Below are 23,511 nucleotides of genomic sequence, written 5' to 3'. Positions count from 1 at the left end.
TCATCCCACCCGGGAGGCTGCTGATTTCTCCTGAAGTTAGAATTTAAACCATATACTTATAATCATGTAATCCACAGCACTTGATCCATTATGAGTGAAACATGTGAATTCACCATTTGTATAATTAAACAATCTCCCATTCAATGTGTGAATACCAAAGGTCCTACACAATTCAACAAGTCTTTTGCCAAACTGAGTCTCTGTTTTTTCTTGGCATATCAAATGTATCAAAGGGATAATCATCAACATCTCTCTGAATAAAGTCAATATTGTCATCAGGGATATAGTCAAGGAAGTCCTTTGTCCTTGCATTAAGATCACCAGCAAGGAATATATGCTTGTGTGGGTGTTCCCCTACAATAATGCTTCAGAATTTAGAAAACAAAATACTACACACCTCTAATTTGACAGTTGGTTCCCGAGTAACCGAAGGGACACTGGCATCGACACGAACCGGACTGACTGACAGCTGTGCCGCCGTTCTGGCAGATAAGTGAGGAACAATCTGAAAAGAAACAGTTCACGAAAACTTAATGAATGAACTTAAATAGATAAAAGGCTTTATAACTTCCATGACCAGTATTTAGAATCAGGTTTTCTATTTGGATTCGCAACTTATCCGTCTTTTTAGTATCCGAAAGGTCATAATATTTTTACTATGTTCGTTTGTCATTTATTTTGAATGTACTATTGCTCCGATTTAAGACTTTAAGCTGTACATACCTTGGTTCTCACAGTTGCTCCCCGTGTAACCAGAAGCACATTGGCATCTGCATGTACCGAACTGGTTAACCGCTACACCGCCATTGCGACAGGAAATCTGTCTCGTGCAGTCTGGGAAGGAGAGAAGAACGTTGTGTAATATTCTCTCAGTCTTGTTATAATTTTTATCAACGTTGGATGACAGACAACCTTTTCGTTTTGTTTGTAAAACACTTTCGACTAGATGAATACGTAAGAGTCCATATGTGAATGTTTGTACACAATCGACATACCCAACACCTAGTGGCATTAACGTCTCCTCGCGACTCATAACATTATTTGTTTGATGGTTTCAATTTTATAGACTTGGACTTGGCAAACACTCACCAACGTTCGCACAAGTTGGTCCTGAGTAGCCAACCGGACAGCGACATGTGCAACTTCCAAACTGTTCAATCGCTGTTCCCGAGTTCTCGCATAGGAGTTGTGTTGAACAGTCTGGAGAAGTGAGGTGATATGTAAAAAGATACTGTGATATGTAACGATATGTAAGTCAAGATACTGTTTGGGTAGGACGCTGACATAATGATAGGATAGGAGGTTGACCTAATGATAGGGTAGGACGTTGACATAAGGATACGATGTTGACATAATTATAGGACGTTGACTTAATTATAGGATAGGACGTTGATATAGTCATAGGACGTTGACTTAATGATAGGATAGGACGTTGACATAATCATAGGACGTTGACTTAATGATAGGAAAGGACGTTGACATAATCATAGGACGTTGACTTAATGATAGGATAGGACGTTGACATAATCATAGGACGTTGACTTAATGATAGGAAAGGACGTTGACATAATCATAGGACGTTGACTTAATGATAGGATAGGACGTTGACATAATCATAGGACGTTGACTTAATGATAGGAAAGGACGTTGACATAATCATAGGACGTTGACATAATGATATAATTAGAGGAGGATGTTAACAGCATGAGAAATATATATATACGATCGCCCAAAGGAGCCAGAAACAGCATTTTCGCCATTTTGACAGTTAATGTCAGCACTGGTGCACACTAAAAGCAATATTGGTCTCAATGTAGCAAAATATACCAGGCTGATATTCAGTTTTTAGAAAATTCAATATTTATATATTCTAACATGGTTTCAAGAGGATATATATATATATAAAGTGAAGAGCAGCACTAACGCTCGCACGCGCGCACGCACTGACCTCTGGTCTGGCAGTTGGTGCCGATGTAGCCAGTTCTGCAGCTGCACACGCATCGCCCAAAGGAGTTAGACACAGCGCTTCCGCCGTTTTGACAGTTAATATCAGCGCTTGTGCACACTGAAAACATTATTGGTCTCCATAACTACCAATGTATTTGGATAATGTTCAATTTTGAATAACCACCTACATGACGTGTAACAAAGTTTGAATTTGCGACGGCTTGCTCATTATGAATTCTTAAGCAGAGGTGACCATTTGCTTTGTATTTACATTTACATCCAAAAGTAGATCATAACGATAAATATACCAAGAATAGAGACACGAAGTGAAGGACGGTAATAACGCTCGCGTGCACTGACCCCTAGTCTGACAGTTGGTGCCGGTATAGCCAGTTCTGCAGCTGCACACGCATCGCCCAAAGGAGCCAGAAACAGCTGTTCCGCCATTTTGACAGTTAATGTCAGCGCTTGTGCACACTAAAAGCAATATCGGTCTCAATAAATCCCAAAATATTTGGCTTGAACATCAGTTTTGTAATATAAAAGATGGATTTGTACTTTATGACATCTGTTAATGCTTCTTTCATTATCATTGTTCAGATTGTTAGACCATTTAGCTTTTCAGGTATAGCTCCATTAAAACATAAATGGTAATTAGAAATATTTCAAGAAGAAATGTAAACTGTTGAGAAGCAATTACGCTCGCACGCACTGACCTCTGGTCTGGCAGTTGGTGCCGGTGTAGCCAGTTCTGCAGCTGCACACGCATCGCCCAAAGGAGTTAGACACAGCTGTTCCGCCATTTTGACAATTAATGTCAGCGCTTGTGCACACTAAAAGCAATATTGGTCTCCATAACTAACTACATATTTGGATAATGTTCAATTTTGGATAACCGTGTGGAACAAAGTTTGAATTTGCGACGGCTTGCTCATTATGAATTCTTAAGCAGAAATGACCATTTGCTTTGTATTTACATTTACATCCAAAAGTAGATCATAACGATAAATGTAACAAGAATAGAGACGTGAAGTGAAGCACAGTAATAACGCTCGCGTGCACTGACCCCTAGTCTGACAGTTGGTGCCGGTATAGCCAGCTCTGCAGCTGCACACGCATCGCCCAAAGGAGCCAGAAACAGCTGTTCCGCCATTTTGACAGTTAATGTCAGCGCTTGTGCACACTAAAACAATATCGGTCTCAATAAATCCCAAAATATTTGGCTTGAACATCAGTTTTGTAATATAAAAGATGGATTTGTACTTTATGACATCTGTTAATGCCTCTTTCATTCTAATTGCTAAGAATGTTGGCCATTTAGCTTTTCAGGTTTAACTATATCACAACATAAATGGTAATTAGAAATATTTCAAAAAAGAAATGTAAACTGTTGAGCAGTAATTACGCTCGCACGCACTGACCCCTAGTCTGACAGTTGGTGCCGGTATAGCCAGTTCTGCAACTGCACACGCAACGCCCAAAGGAGCCAGAAACAGCTGTTCCGCCATTTTGACAGTTAATGTCAGCGCTTGTGCACACTAAAACATTATCGGTCTCAATAAATCCCAAAATATTTGGCTTGAACATCAGTTTTGTAATATAAAAGATGGATTTGTACTTTATGACATCTGTTAATGCTTCTTTCATTCTAATTGTTAAGATTGTTGGCCATTTAGCTTTTCAGGTATAGCTCCATTAAAACATAAATGGTAATTAGAAATATTTCAAGAAGAAATGTAAACTGTTGAGCAGCAACTACGCTCGCACGCACTGACCTCTGGTCTGGCAGTTGGTGCCGGTGTAGCCAGTTCTGCAGCTGCACACGCATCGCCCAAAGGAGTTAGACACAGCTGTTCCGCCATTTTGACAGTTAATGTCAGCGCTTGTGCACACTAAAAGCAATATTGGCCTCCATAACTACCTACATATTTGGATAATATTCAATTTTTGATAACCGTGTGGAACAAAGTTTGAATTTGCCATGGCTTGCTCATTTCGTATTCTTAAGCAGAAATGACCATTTGCTTTGTATTTACATTTACATCCAAAGGTAGATCATAACGATAAATGTAACAAGAATAGAGACGTGAAGTGAAGCACAGTAATAATGCTCGCGTGCACTGACCCCTAGTCTGACAGTTGGTGCCGGTATAGCCAGCTCTGCAGCTGCACACGCATCGCCCAAAGGAGCCAGAAACAGCTGTTCCGCCATTTTGACAGTTAATGTCAGCGCTTGTGCACACTAAAACAATATCGGTCTCAATAAATCCCAAAATATTTGGCTTGAACATCAGTTTTGTAATATAATAGGTGGATTTGTACTTTATGACATTTGTTAATGCCTCTTTCATTCTAATTGCTAAGAATGTTGGCCATTAGCTTTTCAGGTTTAACTATATCAAAACATAAATAGTAATTAGAAATATTTCAAAAAAGAAATGTAAACTGTTGAGTAGTAATTACGCTCGCACGCACTGACCCCTAGTCTGACAGTTGGTGCCGGTATAGCCAGTTCTGCAACTGCACACGCATCGCCCAAAGGAGCCAGAAACAGCTGTTCCGCCATTTTGACAGTTAATGTCAGCGCTTGTGCACACTAAAAGCAATATTGGTCTCCATAACTACAAACATATTTGGATAATGTTCAATTTTGAATAACCACGAGTTATATGCAAACCTACATGACGTGTAACAAAGTTTATATTTGCCATGTCTTGCTCATTATGAATTCTTAAGCAGAGGTGACCATTTGCTTTGTATTTACATTTACATCCAAAAGTAGATCATAACGATAAATATAACAACAATAGAGACATGAAGTGATGGACGGTAATAACGCTCGCGTGCACTGACCCCTAGTCTGACAGTTGGTGCCGGTGTAGCCAGTTCTGCAACTGCACACGCATCGCCCAAAGGAGCCAGAAACAGCTGTTCCGCCATTTTGACAGTTAATGTCAGCGCTTGTGCACACTAAAAGCAATATTGGTCTCAATATAACAAAATATATATAAGGCTGATATTCAGTTTTGAAAATTCAATATTTATGTATTCTTACATTACATATAATGGTTTGAATTTGCAAGATCTCGTTCTTTACAAATTGTTAAGATTTTTATCATTTTGCTTTTCAGATATAGTAACATGAAAAAGTAGATGGTAATGAGAATTATTTCAAGAGGATATATAAAGTGAGGACCAGTTATTACGCTCGCACGCACTGACCTCTGGTCTGGCAGTTGGTGCCGATGTAGCCAGTTCTGCAGCTGCACACGCATCGCCCAAAGGAGTTAGACACAGCGCTTCCGCCGTTTTGACAGTTAATATCAGCGCTTGTGCACACTGAAAACATTATTGGTATCAGTAAATCCCGACATATTTGGCTTGAATGTGTTTTTGTCATATATATTTTTGTTATTCCTCGTTCATTCTCACTGAAAAGAATGTTGACTATTTTGATTTTCGGGTGTAGCTAGAACACAAAGTAAATGGTTATAAAAATTATATCAAGAAGATTCATAAAATGAAAGGGAGAAATCAGAATAGATATGTTTCTTTTGATATGAAAGTGATGTTATATTAGGAAGCAGAACACAGGAAGAGTGACTTGAACTTACCTCTTGTCTCGCACCTGGAACCAGAATATCCTGGGTTACATACACATCGACATCCGAGGCCGTCATCCTGGGCGTTACCGTTGAGGCATCCGATCAGGGCATTTGTACAGACGAGCACTATAACAACGGTGAGGCATGTTGATGTTAAACCTTCAACAGGATTATGACTGTCATCTCAAAAGTGGTGATACATTGCAGAATTTAGCTACTTGAGGAAAGTTTCAGTAATTTACATAATACTGCCACTAAATGTTGTCTAACCGAATCACTGACTGACTGGCTGTCGTACCAACCACTGACTGACTGGCGTCAAACCAATCACTGATACGACCAAAAGTCATATCTCAGTAGGATAAGTGGAGCCAATAACCTTGTACAAGGAAACAACACAGTGACTTGCATGATATGGCCTCTTGAAATGGAAGATTTGAAATGATTATTGATAAATAAGGGTTACATACATATTGTCTCACATGGTGATGTCTCTCTGTCAAAGATTATGGCTTTTTATGAAATACTCTGTATTGATGAGGATGGTCACATTGCGGTCGAGACGTTTAACTGAGGCTGACTTATTTTCAATGGTCCGCCCCTTTCCAATCACGGACTGACTGACTGTCTTACAAATCACAGACTGACTGACTGTCTTACCAATCACAGACTGACTGACTGTCTTACAAATCACAGACTGACTGACTGTCTTACAAATCACAGACTGACTGACTGTCTTACCAATCACAGACTGACTGACTGTCTTACAAATCACAGACTGACTGACTGTCTTACCAATCACAGACTGACTGACTGTCTTACAAATCACAGACTGACTGACTGTCTTATCAATCACAGACTGACTGACTGTCTTATCAATCACAGACTGACTGACTGTCTTACCAATCACAGACTGACTGACTGTCTTACAAATCACAGACTGACTGACTGTCTTATCAATCACAGACTGACTGACTGTCTTATCAATCACAGACTGACTGACTGTCTTACCAATCACAGACTGACTGACTGTCTTATCAATCACAGACTGACTGACTGTCTTATCAATCACAGACTGACTGACTGTCTTATCAATCACAGACTGACTGACTGTCTTATCAATCACAGACTGACTGACTGTCTTATCAATCACAGACTGACTGACTGTCTTATCAATCACAGACTGACTGACTGTCTTATCAATCACAGACTGACTGACTGTCTTATCAATCACAGACTGACTGACTGTCTTATCAATCACAGACTGACTGACTGTCTTATCAATCACAGACTGACTGACTGTCTTATCAATCACAGACTGACTGACTGTCTTATCAATCACAGACTGACTGGCTGATTAACCGATCACGGACTGGCTGATTAACCGATCACTGGCTGGCTGCTTAATCGAGCGCTGACTGTCTTGGTGATTGATCACAGGCTGCCAAATCACTGACTGACTAAACCGGTTAATTGACTCCTTCCATACCCACTCACACCGGGTGTCACATGCTGCCATTTCACTGACTGACTAAACCGGTAAATTGACTCCTTCCATCCCCACTCAAACCGGGTGTCACATGCTGCCATTTCACTGACTGACTAAACCGGTTAATTGACTCTTTCCATCCCCACTCACCCAGGGCGTCACAGACTGCCATTTCACTGACTGACTAAACCGGTAAATTGACTCTTTCCACCCCCACTCAAACCGGGTGTCACATGCTGCCATTTCACTGACTGACTAAACCGGTTAATTGACTCCTTCCATCCCCACTCACCCAGGGTGTCACAGACTGCCATTTCACTGACTGACTAAACCGGTACATTGATTTTTACCATCCCCACTCACCCCGGGTGTCACATGCTGCCATTTCACTGACTGACTAAACCGGTAAATTGACTCCTTCCATCCCCACTCAAACCGGGTGTCACATGCTGCCATTTCACTGACTGACTAAACCGGTTAATTGACTCCTTCCATCCCCACTCACCCAGGGCGTCACAGGCTGCCATTTCACTGACTGACTAAACCGGTTAATTGACTCCTTCCATCCCCACTCACCCCGGGTGTCACAGGCTGCCATTTCACTGACTGACTAAACCGGTAAATTGACTCTTTCCATCCCCACTCACCCCGGGTGTCACATGCTGCCATTTCACTGACTGACTAAACCGGTAAATTGACTCCTTCCATCCCCACTCAAACCGGGTGTCACAGGCTGCCATTTCACTGACTGACTAAACCGGTAAATTGACTCTTTCCATCCCCACTCAAACCGGGTGTCACATGCTGCCATTTCACTGACTGACTAAACCTGTAAATTGACTCCTTCCATCCCCACTCAAACCGGGTGTCACAGGCTGCCATTTCACTGACTGACTAAACCGGTAAATTGACTCCGTCCATCCCCACTCACCCCGGGCTTCACAGCGTGTTCCGGTCCAGTCGGCACTGCATATACAGCGACAGTTGCCCAAGGAGTCAGCTTGAGCGACACCATTGATGCAGCCAATCAGAGCGTTCGTACATACTGTGGTGAAAATAATTACATTTCAATGACGGAATATTCGTGTTGGATGGCACATACTCAGGCACGCACTCACACACTCACACACGCACTCACACACTCACACACGCACTCACACACTCACACACTCACACACGCACTCACACACACACACTCACACACTCACACACGCACTCACACACACACTTACCACGGTTCTCACACCTGGCACCAGAGTACCCAGCGTTGCAGAAACAGCGACATACATTGGAGCTGTCGAGGTTAGCATTACCGTTGATGCATCCAATATCAGCATTTGTACAAGACGGGGCTGTAACAGTCTAGAAGGCTTAGACAACGCATTTAACTCAACAGAACTAACTTACTTTATCAGCCTGTCGTACCTCAGGTCGGCTGACTGACACATTCGTAACCAGATGAAAATAAAACAATTATCAAAATCTTTAAATTCATTATAATGACATAGATAATGCAAATGGACTATTCATAAAGAAATGTAGAAATATATTAATGCACAAATAGTCATCCATTCTTGTAACAGTCACGCACTTCTGGAATAAAATCAGTTATTAAACGATCCTCATTTTTTAATGTGATGTGTCTTAATATAACATGCCTCTTTGGATGGACTTGATTTGAATTACATAAAGTTGCTCTTAACAACATGTAAAGGGAAGTAACACACGGTGTGAGGCCTGTGAAGGGCAACCAAAGACATATATAGGAAGATAACCTACGGTTGGGGACACCGCAGGTAGGTCCGGTGTAGCCTTGGTTGCATAAGCATCTGCAAACACCGTTTGAGTCGAACCCAGCGTTGCCGTTCACGCAATTAGCGATGGTGTTGTCGCACAATATCCTCCCTGAAAGAATATTTAGAGGTATAATTTGTAATAAACAGTACTGGAGGCTAAGTGTATAGAATCGTCAGTCAGCAAGTCATTGAATCATACCGAATAAATGTTTGAAACTGCTTTTCTTGTACTGTGATGAAATGCTTGATTATTCATCTTATGTACTGAATATTAAACAGTTGGTTATAACAATATAACAGTTGGTCTGTCGTACAAGCAGCAGCAGCAGCAGCAGCAGCAGCAGCAGCAGTAGTAGTAGTAGTAGTTGTTGTTGTAGTGGTGGTGGTGGTTTTGTTTTGTAAATGGCAGTGGTTGTTCTGTGGTGGTGACAGTGGTGATTCCAGTAATAGTATGAGTAGTAGCAGCCGCAACAGTAGAAGTAGAAGTCGTAGTCAAAGAATATTAGTAATGGAAGTAGTAATTGATTGATTGTCATTCTAGAAGTTGGTGAGTCAGTAAGAAAACCTACAACTTAATGGACAACAACTTCTGGTTTATTGCATATCGCCATGTTTCGATATGATATATGCAGGATATGTTTCGGTGTAGATTCTTACACCGTTATCAAGCTGGAGTGACTACAACCAAGTGATGAGAGGTATAATATATGTATGATATGTTTCGGTGTAGATTCTTACAGAGTTATCAAGCTGGAGTGACTACAACCAAGTGATGAGAGGTATATTATATGCAGGATATGTTGTGATGTAGATTCTTACAGCGTTATCAAGCTGGAGTGACAACAACCAAGTGATGAGAGGTATAATATATGTAGGATATGTTGTGATGTAGATTCTTACACCGTTATCAAGCTGGAGTGACAACAACCAAGTGATGAGAGGTATAATATATGCAGGATATGTTGTGATGTAGATTCTTACAGAGTTATCAAGCTGGAGTGACTACAACCAAGTGATGAGAGGTATAATATATGTATGATATGTTGTGATGTAGATTCTTACAGCGTTATCAAGCTGGAGTGACAACAACCAAGTGATGAGAGGTATAATATATGCAGGATATGTTGTGATGTAGATTCTTACACCGTTATCAAGCTGGAGTGACTACAACCAAGTGATGAGAGGTATAATATATGTATGATATGTTGTGATGTAGATTCTTACAGCGTTATCAAGCTGGAGTGACAACAACCAAGTGATGAGAGGTATAATATATGTATGATATGTTGTGATGTAGATTCTTACAGAGTTATCAAGCTGGAGTGACAACAACCAAGTGATGAGAGGTATAATATATGTATGATATGTTGTGATGTAGATTCTTACAGCGTTATCAAGCTGGAGTGACAACAACCAAGTGATGAGAGGTATAATATATGCAGGATATGTTTCGGTGTAGATTCTTACAGCGTTATCAAGCTGGAGTGACTACAACCAAGTGATGAGAGGTATAATATATGCAGGATATGTTTTGATGTAGATTCTTACAGAGTTATCAAGCTGGAGTGACAACAACCAAGTGATGAGAGATATAACATATGCAGGATATGTTGTGATGTAGATTCTTACACCGTTATCAAGCTGGAGTGACTACAACCAAGTGATGAGAGATATGATATATGTATGATATGTTGTGATGAGCAGCAGATTAACATTGATAACTGGTAATAGATAACAATTAGCATACAGATTATTGGATGAAGCCAGATGTACAGTGAGAATAACAAATAGCACACAGGTAATGAAGCACATGGGTAATGAAGCCAAATGTACAGTGAGAATAACAAACAGCACACAGGTAATGAAGCACACAGGTAATGAAGCCAGATGTACAGTGAGAATAACAAATAGCACACAGGTAATGAAGCACATTGGTAATGAAGCCAGATGTACAGTGAGGATAAGGATAAAACGGATTCAACAGTTGTGACAAGCTGATAGGGTCCTAATTAAAATTATCTTCATAGGGAGACGACATGTTGATACGACATGTTGATCGAAGGTTTGTGACGGCGTAAGTGCTGACGTTTGGCTGACAGGATTTGGACTTTGTTAAACTGAATATGATGTCTAGGGAAACTTGGCGAGTGGTCTGAGAGGGCTGAATTGTTGTCTGCTTTAGCTGTCGAAGACTTATGTTCCTTGATGCGAGTATCTACTGGACGGGAGCTTTCACCAATGTACGAGTCGGAACAGCAGTATTGGTGGTGGTAGTTATGGTCTTCATTTCATGTGTGGTGATAGTAGCAGTGGTTGACATACAGGTAGTTGGGGTAATCAGAGTGGCACTGTTAGTGTTTGTAGTGGTAGTTGTAATTGTAGTGTTGTGTGTTAGTGTCAGTGTTAGTGTAAGTGTTAGTGTTAGTGTTAGTGTTTGTGTTAGTGTTAGTTTTAGTGTTAGTGATAGTGTTAGTGTTAGTGTTTGTGTTAGTGTTAGTGTTAGTGTTAGTGTTAGTGTTAGTGTTAGTGTTAGTTTTAGTTTTAGTTTTAGTTTTAGTGATAGTGTTAGTGTTAGTGTTTGTGTTAGTGGTCACAGTAGTATCCAAGCACCTACCTCCACAGAGCAATGAGCTGAAGTCAACAGAATAGAGGTCAAGGTAGGTGTCAATCTGGAACACGTTGTCTTGGTTGTTGCCAGCAAGGCTGACAAGATCCGAGCTGCTGATATCGTCACCGACGCCGATAACGACAATTTCATATCCTGCACTACGGGCGGAGCTGACAGCGTTGATGGCGTTGTTCAAACTAAGTGGAGGACCATCGGTGACGAGAATAAGTGCCTTCGAGTTGCTTCTCCCGGCCTGGTCCAGGAGTCTCTGGGCCTCGACAACGCCGCTTGTTGTCCTGGTCCCGCTTAGAGGAAAGTCCAAACCATTTATCTCGGCTTTTACTACCATCTTGTTGGTGTTCGGGGCAGCCTGACTGCCGATCTCGGTACCAAAGATAGTCACGCCAATGGCGTTGGAAACGTTCTCATAACGATGGATGGCGCTCTTCAGATAGGCCTTGACGATGTCCTGGTGGTGGCAGAGACTGTCGGAACCATCAACCACGAACATAAAATCACGACAATCTGAAAAAGAAAAACATTTATTGTGTAGATTCCTAGAGAATCTAGCAACTAATATGAGCACAACGTTGCTGCAACCCAATTGCAATTTATTATGAAACGAGGTTTTCTGTACGAGTAGTGACACAGTTGTCCCAGTGGTCTAAGGCTAGCACGAGTTGCGTCCCTTAGCAGTGGGAGGATGTGTTGGTGATGGAAAACGACAAATCATCCCAGAATTTAACGTTTTATAAGACTAGTTATTATTTACAGGAGTCGGTTTCATGTATATGTTTTTGTCATGTCAACAACTGATAAAGATACTCTAAAAAATCTATCAATGTTCATTTATCATGCTATGTTAATTAGAATATGACCTGTTAAACGGATCTGTAACCACTCCCGAAAACAGAATTGTACTATGGGCCTGAGGCCTTTCAGCATGGAATAAAACTTATCCTATCCTATCCTATATGTTTTTGATAAAGCTGAACATAAGCACTGTTATTTTATGCCTGTAAGTATATTGTAAATACTGTCATCCCGAAACACTTACTGGACGTGGCTCCGATTCCGGGGAGAATGACACCTGCAACAGAACATGAGATCATGGTAGATCTGCCACAATCACCCTCCGAGACGAACAGCATTTTCTACATATTACTGGCATACGTTCCCCCCTGTCACATGACACATACAAACCTTCTTTGGTAAACCATTTGTCAATGCAAATCAGTAATAAGGTAATTTCAACAGAAAAACCCGAATCAGCAACATATTTAGATTTATATTAATGAACATGTCATCTTTCATTGCCAGTCTACAAAATCACAATCAATCCAGTACAGCTGAATGTAGTCCAATACAGCTGAATGTATTCCAATACAGCTGAATGTATTCTAATACAACTCAATGTAGTCCAAAACAACTCAATGTTGTCCAATACAACTCAATGTAGTCCAAAATAACTCAATGTATTCCAGTACAAGTCAATTCAATCGCATTATACAAATCTGTGATCAAAGGAAGTCCTTCCATTAACACCTGTAATACCCACCTGGGCACATGAGGATGTCGCTCCAGTCGATGGAAGTGTTACCGTCCTGGATCCGACTTGAAATCTTCTTCTGGAGGCTGATCTGGGGTTCCTCAATTCCAAGGCTGATGATGAAGATGCCCTCCAACCAAGACAGTAGAGCCTCGTTGACGGTTGCGTGGAGGTTGTAGGGACAGCCGTCGGAGATGACAACGATGACGTTACCTTCCTTCTTGTACTGTTCTAGAAGCTGCCGTGAGCGTCTTAAGGCCGTTGTTAGTTCTGTCTTGTCCCTTGGTTGCTGTAGGTTGTCGATGTCGTTGTACAACTGTTGGAGCTGAGCGCTGTTGCGAGTTTGGAGAGGCATCTCACGGTAGATGCCGTCGCTGAAGAAGAGGACACCAACGTCGGTGCCAGCGAAAGAAGATGTCACTGATCTGATTTCACGCTTCAAGTAATCCTTGGCCTTCTGGAAGCCATTCAAAGAGACGCTGTCGGAACCATCGACGACGAAGACAACGTTCACGGGGCATCTCTTGACTTAAATACAAAGACGAAGCTGTTCTTGTGATGGTCAAAGGCATACCATACTGTTATTCCACTTACTTCAAAGTCAAATTTTCAGTTGCTAATGGCAAAGAAAATGAATCTAGTACATGTTTATTTAACGTATGCTACAGATATTTGGCCGATAAAGCGTCATGTCATTTTAGAATCCTAACCTGGACAAAACGAATAAGGTAGGGGGGTCTATACATTGAATAGACACCCTTTCTCCGATGTAGTTATGTCCCGCGATTCGGCATCTAATGGGTTTGCTGCGCAGAGCTGCGTCCCCACGTGTTTACATACCTTTAGTTGATCCCCAGTTGTGAAACTCGAAACCCCAACTCCTGGCCGTAGGTTTAGATTTTGGCCTCATTTGTTGACCAGTAAGTGAGTCCACCCATCCCCTAAGTAGTTTGGCGTCTTGACCATAGTTCCCCGTGAGTGCCCCGGCGTGAGCGTGGCCTGCCAGGCACACAATGGCGCATACCGCCATCCACATCTCCATTCCTTTGGTGTCTTGCTGAATTAAAGAAAGTACATTTGCAATTAATTGAATTTTACTGCAAACGTCCATCTATCCGTCTTGCAATTATGCTCTTCCCTGTATTGCGTTGGTCAATTATGTGGGTGGGGTGTGTCCAGGTGTCCAGTACTGGTGCCTCATGTTATAAGGCTGCGTGTCTGTCTGCGAGGATTCATTGGGCGTGGGTTCCCAGATAAACCCTTGTTATGCTCCTTGGCTGTCACAAAAGGGGCTAGGGTCTTACTTTTGGAATTAAAACGCACGTTTTCGTGTAACCGGACAGTTTTTAAAACGCCTTGAACCAAAAGATTACGATTTTATATTGCTTGTCCACTGAGATACCGAGCCGCAGTTTAACATGACTACCCCACCCAGACACGGTATACTGACTCCGAGTACTTGTATATGGCTCTTAATGCTGGGCGCCAGGCAGGGTAACAACAAGTACCATCCGCTCTCCGGGCAGACGCCCTACCACTAGATCACAGAGGTTGTCGATAAGATGCGGACTGGAAGCGGTCAATAAGATGCGGACAAAGATACACATTATAGTACGTCTGGAATCTTTCTATGTGAATTAACTAAATGGGTTGAAAAATTCAAATCCTAAAGCGTATTTAAATTCAAGTCTTTTTATGTAGGACACAACCCGACACTTGGTTAAACTTACTTTGAAGAAACACAAGGCGTCGTTAATAATAAAGTGTTAAAAACTTAAGCTGATCAGTGGAACCATAAGGAGATACTCGGCTTTGGTCAATTGCAGAACATTGGATACAAAATTGCCGCTAAGTCAAATGATTTGATGAACATAATGTTTTAGTTTATGTTCCATTTCTGGTGTCCCCCGTCGTGATATGGCGGAATATTGCTCAAAGCGGTGTAAAACCATACTCACTCACTCACTCACTCACTCACTCAGTTTATGTTCACTCTGATTAAACGGGTACAATGTCACAAAATGTACAGCGTCAACACCTTCACTACAAATATCCCCGCCTTGAGAAAGGCTTACTTACGCTGTGGGGAATTATACATAATATCTAATTCTAAATTAGAACACGCGTACAAGTCACATTGATTATAAACAACAACTCATACTTGTGTACAGATGATAGAATACATGTTCTGTTGGAACCACTTGACTCACATCACTGCCAGGAGAATTAAAGAACCATTCAAATGCATCTGTTGTATTAAAGATAATTATATAAAACCAAACTTTGGTCTAAGGTAGTGATACTGCAACAACATCTCTGCACACTGGTATATATACAAACTAAAACATACCTTAAAGTCTGCACTACGAAAGTTCTTTACGAAAGTAGTGTACAACAGGACAATCAGAAGACGTCTAGTCACTTGGCCGTTTGTCCGAGCACTAGTCGTGTTGAAAGTTGGATTAATCTAGTCACACAATTCAAGAGGGGCACTTCATAGGCCTACGTCATTTTACCAAATGGCATGAGAATGTGTTTGTATAGGGATGCGTGATTTGAAAGTTTCATGGGTTGTTCAAACTAGAAGCTATCGTGTCCAGGCTAATTGCAGGGCCACCACACTGTACGTTCATTGAGCGTTAATTGGGGATAAGGGGGACAGAAGAGACATGACGGGACTTGGCGTTTGTTCTTGGGGTGGAGCTCACATCCACGGTGTTAACTGGCCTCTGGCGACCTGTGACGTCATGGCCCGCCTCAAGAAATCCTGTAGCTACCACGGAGAAGCTTGTTGACAGGACCGCATGAAATTTCCACTTACACAATGGCTTCATGAGGTTAAAAAAATCCGCTCTTTAAAATAAAAATGGTTTCCATAAAGAAATATGTTATTTTCAAAACATTAACATGCCTACCAGACCAGGATCTGATGCCAGGTGTAAAGCAAATAAGTCATTTTACTATTACTATATATATATATCGATACGAAATGTTTATGAACATTATACAATGTCTTTATGAAATAGTAAATGTAATCGTTCATACTTTATTTAGAAATAATAGCTGACAAATACTTCACTCTCACGCCCACCCTCTTAAAGTAACCCTGCAACGGTAGATATCACTATATCCACTTGGGATACGATCAATGTGTCTCAGGCTCATTGCGGGTACCAGATGTAGTGACTGCTCTAAGCTGTTGTCATGAGAATACTATTCGATATTGCCATTGCAAAAACAATTCCAACCACAAACAAAACAAACGTTCTCTGAGTTTTGGAAGGTGAAATATGTCAGCATTCTATCAAAACCTAAGTAACATGATAGTTAGGGGTGCAAAGACGACTCACACTGTTTTAGATTTCCAATATAAGAACTGTAGATCGGATGATATTTCGATCATCGGAGGTACAAACCGTACTATCATTATTGTTATAGTTATAATAATGATAACAACAATTAAGTGATTACTGTGTAACATCGTTAACCCCAAGTTCAGATGACCAACGACGATGCATCGAATTGACCAATGTTAGGCCATTCTCAAGTGACATCGTAAGCGATATATGGGGTAAAGTAGGGTTGAGTTCACGAGGGTTCAGTGTACAGTCGAACACATGTCTGTAAGTCATGTAGCATTCAGTATTCTCTACTCGCCGTACATTGGACCACAGACGTAGCGGTTAAAGTTAAGGGGTTATGTGATTCAAAAATGACCTTTCTCTAAACCTTTATACCACATGGTTTATATTTATACACACCAATGTAGGCTTTAAACACGATGTGTGGGGGACGCATAAGAACTTAGCAATCCAATTAAGAATGAAGAATAGATATTTCTGCTTCTACAAACTAACGACAATGCTGAGACGAGCGACGACCTGTGGGCATGTGAAGGGCAAGCATCCAGAGAATAATAGTCGTCCCGTGCATTGAAGAACGCCAAGCAAACAACATGTGCCCCGCGATGTTGATGCTGATAAGGAGTATTTGGTCGTCACGCCTATCCACGTTTACTATTCGGGAGGAGGTCAAGAAACCCCCATCTTTTTAAACTTTTGCAGCAGAGCGATACCCAGATTGAGGCACCCTCACCCAATAGGATATCTCTTATCGTTTCGATGTGTTTAGGTACTGCTGTAAGTTACTTTCCGGATTATTACAGTTCCCACTTTCACACACACCTTCCGTGGTTTAATTACGTCTTTTGATCTTCAAACAAGGTGACGCGGTTCGTTTTTATATGGGTAAGAGTTTCACAAGCTGAGGACGGCCATGTTTACTCGGTTGGGAATGACGGGGGTCATTTCTCGGGGACTTTACAGATTGTGTACGAAGAATTCCTCAGTGTGTAAGTGACACGGTGACGTATTAATACGGTCACGGATTACGTCATTGTTTGTTTGATTATTTGTTTGTTTAACGCGTATTCAGCAATATTCCAGTTATATCATGGCGGCCTGAACATAATGGTGTCTGGAAGCAGACTATCCAGTCAATGATATAAAGGCCAAGGCCCCACCCTGTCGGAGAAGCATAACGGGCAATCACGCCACCGTGTCTGACCACCCGATCCATGTAGTCGCCTCTTATGACCTGCATACCTATGGGGACCTACAGTCGTACCTGAAATCATCACACCAGACAGAAATCAGAAACAATCAAGGCTTGTACATTTATTTCAGTGAATCGTCTACAGAACAGACAGAGCATGGTTTTAATGTTGGAAGCACTGGTATGAAATCTGTGAAATACAACAACTATATTATTAACTGATCAACTAGATTCTACGACAATGGCACGCACAGTTGCAAAATCGGACACTCGTTTGGTGGGGTTGCATATGTGTAAGTGTCAGTCGATATGAGGCATTCGTTTCTCAACGTTTAAAAGAGCGGTGACTAAGGGTCGGTCAATAAATGTTCGATAAATGAATGGCGATCTGGGACTGACCCCCTATTAAAAGACAGTTGATAGGTTAAGAAAGGCGTTTTTTAATATTGGATTGGTGCACGTGTTGAATACCGTTGGTAGAAGTAACAAAAGCTTTGTCTGTGGAGGAATAAGTATATAACATCTGGGAATGGTTTACTCAACAAGCATCTATGTCCGCAAAATCGAGGTGAATTAAAGTATTCATTGAAAACACTCCCCCTCCAAGGATTCAGCTTTGACAGTCGTCTGCCACCTCCTCGCGGACAAATGTAGCCTCCATCTAACTTAGAAATTTACAACAATGTTTTGTTTTTATACAAACAAATTTAAACTTTAAAAAAATATTCAATTTTTGAAATACCTACGTACTTTCCAAAGGAGTTTGCTATCTGTGTTACTAATCTAGCCACATTGTCACCAATGTGATATTTGCTTTTCTTTGATTGAAGGGACAGTTGTTCTGTGTGGAGAAATGTCTTAAAACTACATGCCCTTTCCACATCCAGTATTTCATTATCTGAGAAAAACTGTAGTTCACCATGGTGCAGCGATTTCCCACGTAGTGCTACACGGCAACTCAAATGGGGGCTTTCTGGTTGGATTGGGTTCACCATGTAATGGTTTACAAGTATCACCATTTCTGATGTTATAATAACCACCCGCCGGCAAATCAACATTATTTAATCACATTATCGTACAATCATGTATCAGTCATTGATGCAGGAAACCTAATATGCGTATGCTTTTCTAACATGAGAATAAACGATGGTGTTCGCATAATTTAGAATATATATAACGGATTGGTTCTAGAGTAAATCTAAAGATCACAATGAATGATTTTGATTTCCTGTACTTAATCAACGGATTGTATCTCGAACGCTACCATGTTTACGTTTACACCGACCGATGTCTGGTGTTTCTTCACATGAAGACAGACCGACCAGTATCCGGTGTTTCTCCCCATCAAGACTGATGATTTGGTTGTACCCTACAGTTATCTTAGTATTCAAAGATGCAATGTTAAAGTATGGACGTTACGATGTCCCTAGCTAAGATCGGTTTTTGAAAGAGGCCTTGGACACCCATGTAGTATTTCCCAATAGAAATATATCTTGGGCACCCATGTAGTATTTCCCAATAGAAATATATCTTGGGCACCCATGTAGTATTTCCCAATAGAAATATGTCTCGGACACCCATGTAGTATTTCCCAATAGAAATTTGTCTCGGACACCCATGTAGTATTTCCCAATAGAAATATATCTTGGGCACCCATGTAGTATTTCCCAATAGAAATATATCTTGGGCACCCATGTAGTATTTCCCAATAGAAATATATCTTGGGCACCCATGTAGTATTTCCCAATAGAAATATGTCTCGGACACCAATGTAGTATTTCCCAATAGAAATATATCTTGGGCACCCATGTAGTATTTCCCAATAGAAATATATCTTGGACACCCATGCAGTATTTCCCAATAGAAATATATCTTGGACACCCATGCAGTATTACCCAATAGAAATATATCTTGGGCACCCATGTAGTATTTCCCAATAGAAATATGTCTCGGACACCCATGTAGTATTTCCCAATAGAGATATATCTTGGGCACCCATGTAGTATTTCCCAATAGAAATTTGTCTCGGACACCCATGTAGTATTTCCCAATAGAAATTTGTCTCCGACACCCATGAAGTATTTCCCAATAGAAATATATCTTTGGCACCCATGTAGTATTTCCCAATAGAAATATATTTTTGGCACCCATGTAGTATTTCCCAATAGACATATATCTTGGGCACCCATGTAGTATTTCCAAATAGAAATATGTCTCGGACACCAATGTAGTATTTCCCAATAGAAATATATCTTGGGCACCCATGTAGTATTTCCCAATAGAAATATATCTTGGACACCCATGCAGTATTTCCCAATAGAAATATATCTTGGACACCCATGCAGTATTACCCAATAGAAATATATCTTGGACACCCATGTAGTATTTCCCAACAGAAATATATCTTGGATACCTATGTAGTATTTCCCAATAGAAATATATCTTGGACACCCATGTAGTATTTCCCAACATAAATATATCTTGAATACCTATGTAGTATTTCGCAATAGAAATATATCTTGGGCACCCATGTAGTATTTCCCAATAGAAATATATCTTGGGCACCCATGTAGTATTTCCCAATAGAAACATGTCTCGGACACCAATGTAGTATTTCCCAATAGAAATATATCTTGGGCACCCATGTAGTATTTCCCAATAGAAATATATCTTGGACACCCATGCAGTATTTCCCAATAGAAATATATCTTGGACACCCATGCAGTATTACCCAATAGAAATATATCTTGGGCACCCATGTAGTATTTCCCAATAGAAATATGTCTCGGACACCCATGTAGTATTTCCCAATAGAAATATATCTTGGGCACCCATGTAGTATTTCCCAATAGAAATTTGTCTCGGACACCCATGTAGTATTTCTCAATAGAAATTTGTCTCCGACACCCATGTAGTATTTCCCAATAGAAATATATCTTGGGCACCCATGTAGTATTTCCCAATAGAAATATATCTTGGGCACCCATGTAGTATTTCCCAATAGAAATATATCTTGGGCACCCATGTAGTATTTCCCAATAGAAATATGTCTCGGACACCAATGTAGTATTTCCCAATAGAAATATATCTTGGGCACCCATGTAGTATTTCCCAATAGAAATATATCTTGGACACCCATGCAGTATTTCCCAATAGAAATATATCTTGGACACCCATGCAGTATTACCCAATAGAAATATATCTTGGACAACCATGTAGTATTTCCCAACAGAAATATATCTTGGATACCTTTGTAGTATTTCCCAATAAAAATATATCTTGGACACCCATGTAGTATTTCCCAACATAAATATATCTTGAATACCTATGTAGTATTTCGCAATAGAAATATATCTTGGGCACCCATGTAGTATTTCCCAATAGACATATGTCTCGGACACCCATGTATTATTTCCCAATAGACATATGTCTCGGACACCCATGTAGTATTTCCCAATAGAAACATGTCTCGGACACCCATGTAGTATTTCCCAATAGACATATGTCTCGGACACCCATGTAGTATTTCCCAATAGACATATGTCTCGGACACCCATGTAGTATTTCCCAATAGACATATGTCTCGGACACCCATGTAGTATCTCCCAATAGATATATGTACTCATGTAGTATTTCTCAATAGGCATATGTCTCGGACACTCATGTAGTATTTCTCACCCATGTAGTATTTCCCAATAGACATATGTCTCGGCCGCCATCTGTGGAAGCAACTGAACCACGAAGTCTGCCACACATCTCTCCCAGAAGTATGACCGCTTCTCCACTGTGTGTTGTTCTCTTCGTGGGGGACAAGCAGTTTACAAGTAGTTGAACACGATTCTGTCACAATGCCTAGACGTAGCACAATACGAGAGGCGAGTGCTTTACAACAAATCATCCCAATAGTCATTTCTCGAGGGATGCCAATTTTAATAATGCTTACAGGATATCTGAACGCATGATTTTATTGTGTTCCATACTTTGACATTAGCTTTCAGCCGTCATAGCGCTTTGGTCGCTTTGTGGCTTGGGGATCTTGTCGAATGATATGTAACTGGTCAGTTTCACAGTTATACGCACAAATTACCAATATGACATTGTCAATGTACTGACTTTGAAACTGTGAACGACACGCTCTAACACAACATGGAAAATATATTTACACAAAACATACTTGTAAATCCTGAAAGGCAACAGAAACAGATGTGGATAAGGATTAGGATGTGCTCCCTGCATTCAAACGTTAAAACGTGACACAAGATGGCTGGCGTTACATATCCCTCGCACCAAACTGGCAACCGACCTCTGACATTACTGAATACATTCACACAAGTACAAGTCAGCCGCTAAGCTTTGTGTGAGCAGAATCATCTCTCAGTGACGCTTTGTGTGAGCAGAATCATCTCTCAGTGACGCTGTGCGAGCAGGATCATCTCTCAGTGACGCTTTGTGTGAGCAGAATCATCTCATTGACGCTTTTTGTGAGGGGAATCATCTCCCAGTGACGCTGTGTGAGCAGAATCATCTCAGTGACGCTTTTTGTGAGCAGAATCATCTCTCAGTGACGCTTTGTGTGAGCAGAATCATCTCTCAGTGACGCTTTGTGTGAGGGGAATCATCTCCCAGTGACGCTGTGTGATCAGAATCATCTCTCAGTGACGCTGTGTGAGCTGGATCATCTCTGAGTGACGCTTTGTGTGAGCAGAATCATCTCAGTGACGCTTTTTGTGAGCAGAATCATCTCTCAGTGACGCTGTGCGAGCAGGATCATCTCTCAGTGACGCTTTGTGTGAGCAGGATCATCTCTCAGTGACGCTTTGTGTGAGCAGAATCATCTCTCAGTGACGCTGTGTGAGCAGAATCATCTCTCAGTGACGCTGTGTGAGCTGGATCATCTCTGAGTGACGCTTTGTGTGAGGGGAATCATCTCTCAGTGACGCTTTGTGTGAGCAGAATCATCTCTCAGTGACGCTTTGTGTGAGCAGAATCATCTCTCAGTGACGCTGTGTGAGCTGGATCATCTCTGAGTGAAGCTTTGTGTGAGCGGAATCATCTCTCAGTGACGCTTTGTGTGAGCGGAATCATCTCTCAGTGACGCTTTGTGGGAGCAGAATCATCTCAGTGACGCTTTGTGTGAGCAGAATCATCTCTCAGTGACGCTTTGTGTGAGTAGAATCATCTCTCAGTGACGCTTTGTGTGAGCAGAATCATCTCTCAGTGACGCTGTGTGAGCGGAATCATCTCTCAGTGACGCTTTGTGTGAGCGGAATCATCTATCACTGACGACATGCGATTTTTTTTCTCAAAAACACCTTGATACATTCCTCTAGCAGTTAAAGTGATATTTGACATTCAGGTGTTAGATGGACGTTCTCTGGCTTAATTTACTATTCTGTTTAAACTGCATATGAACTGATGAATGGACTAAAAAGAATATTTTCCTGTAGTCATTTTTTTTTACATTTTAAGTCTTTAATTGGGGGTATTTGGTTTTATATTAATTTAATAATGTTATACAAAATACTGAATGGTTTCCTAGAATTCCAATTGATCAATACTAGTAGTTACCAATAATCAAACTGGACAGTTATTGAGAGTACTACATACACAACACAACACAACACAACACAACACAACACAACACCCAGATTACTCCTAGCCCCTGCATTCAAAAACTGCATGACCTTGGGACCTATTTTGGCAGATTTGGCTCGCTCGCACGCACGCACGCACGCACGCACGCACGCACGCACGCACGCACGCACGCACGCACGCACAAAATCACACATTTAAATAAAAAGTATTCTGATATGACCTCTAGAAAAGTTAAATATCAGAACCGATCCGGGACGAGCGTTGTATTTACTTTGCGAACGCTGGGGTCAAAGCAGGCACACAGGTCAGCAAGCATCCCACTTTTCAGATCTGTGTAAATAAAAGCCTAATTCTGAAGTAATTCTGGG

At 41.0% G+C, this 23,511-nt stretch overlaps 1 protein-coding gene across 1 annotated transcript in view; it reads right to left on the bottom strand.

Moving 5' to 3' along the window:
* The window catches only part of LOC139456426 (fibrillin-2-like), a 62,914-nt gene extending 47,459 nt beyond the window's left edge, over positions 1-15,455 (bottom strand). The window contains exons 1-23 of the mRNA XM_071238132.1: positions 15,345-15,455; positions 13,835-14,051; positions 13,004-13,522; positions 12,503-12,535; positions 11,452-11,970; positions 8,821-8,946; positions 8,274-8,393; positions 7,973-8,086; positions 5,562-5,678; positions 5,170-5,286; positions 4,801-4,917; positions 4,427-4,543; positions 4,073-4,189; positions 3,723-3,839; positions 3,369-3,485; positions 3,014-3,130; positions 2,664-2,780; positions 2,308-2,424; positions 1,949-2,065; positions 1,702-1,790; positions 1,090-1,231; positions 724-834; positions 398-505 (exon numbers count right to left, since the gene is read on the bottom strand). Of these exons, the coding sequence (XP_071094233.1) occupies positions 398-505; positions 724-834; positions 1,090-1,231; positions 1,702-1,790; positions 1,949-2,065; positions 2,308-2,424; positions 2,664-2,780; positions 3,014-3,130; positions 3,369-3,485; positions 3,723-3,839; positions 4,073-4,189; positions 4,427-4,543; positions 4,801-4,917; positions 5,170-5,286; positions 5,562-5,678; positions 7,973-8,086; positions 8,274-8,393; positions 8,821-8,946; positions 11,452-11,970; positions 12,503-12,535; positions 13,004-13,522; positions 13,835-14,036 (3,370 nt within the window). The 5' untranslated portion in view covers positions 14,037-14,051; positions 15,345-15,455. The remainder of the gene's footprint in view (positions 1-397; positions 506-723; positions 835-1,089; positions 1,232-1,701; positions 1,791-1,948; positions 2,066-2,307; positions 2,425-2,663; positions 2,781-3,013; positions 3,131-3,368; positions 3,486-3,722; positions 3,840-4,072; positions 4,190-4,426; positions 4,544-4,800; positions 4,918-5,169; positions 5,287-5,561; positions 5,679-7,972; positions 8,087-8,273; positions 8,394-8,820; positions 8,947-11,451; positions 11,971-12,502; positions 12,536-13,003; positions 13,523-13,834; positions 14,052-15,344) is intronic.
* Positions 15,456-23,511: the final 8,056 nt, after the last annotated feature.

This window comes from Haliotis cracherodii, unplaced genomic scaffold, assembly GCF_022045235.1.
Source record: "Haliotis cracherodii isolate W230 unplaced genomic scaffold, xgHalCrac1.p SCAF_11, whole genome shotgun sequence".
NCBI classification, from domain to species: Eukaryota; Metazoa; Mollusca; class Gastropoda; order Lepetellida; family Haliotidae; genus Haliotis; species Haliotis cracherodii.
The sequence above is the reverse complement of the archived record's forward strand: the minus strand, read 5'-3'. Positions and strand labels throughout refer to the sequence as shown.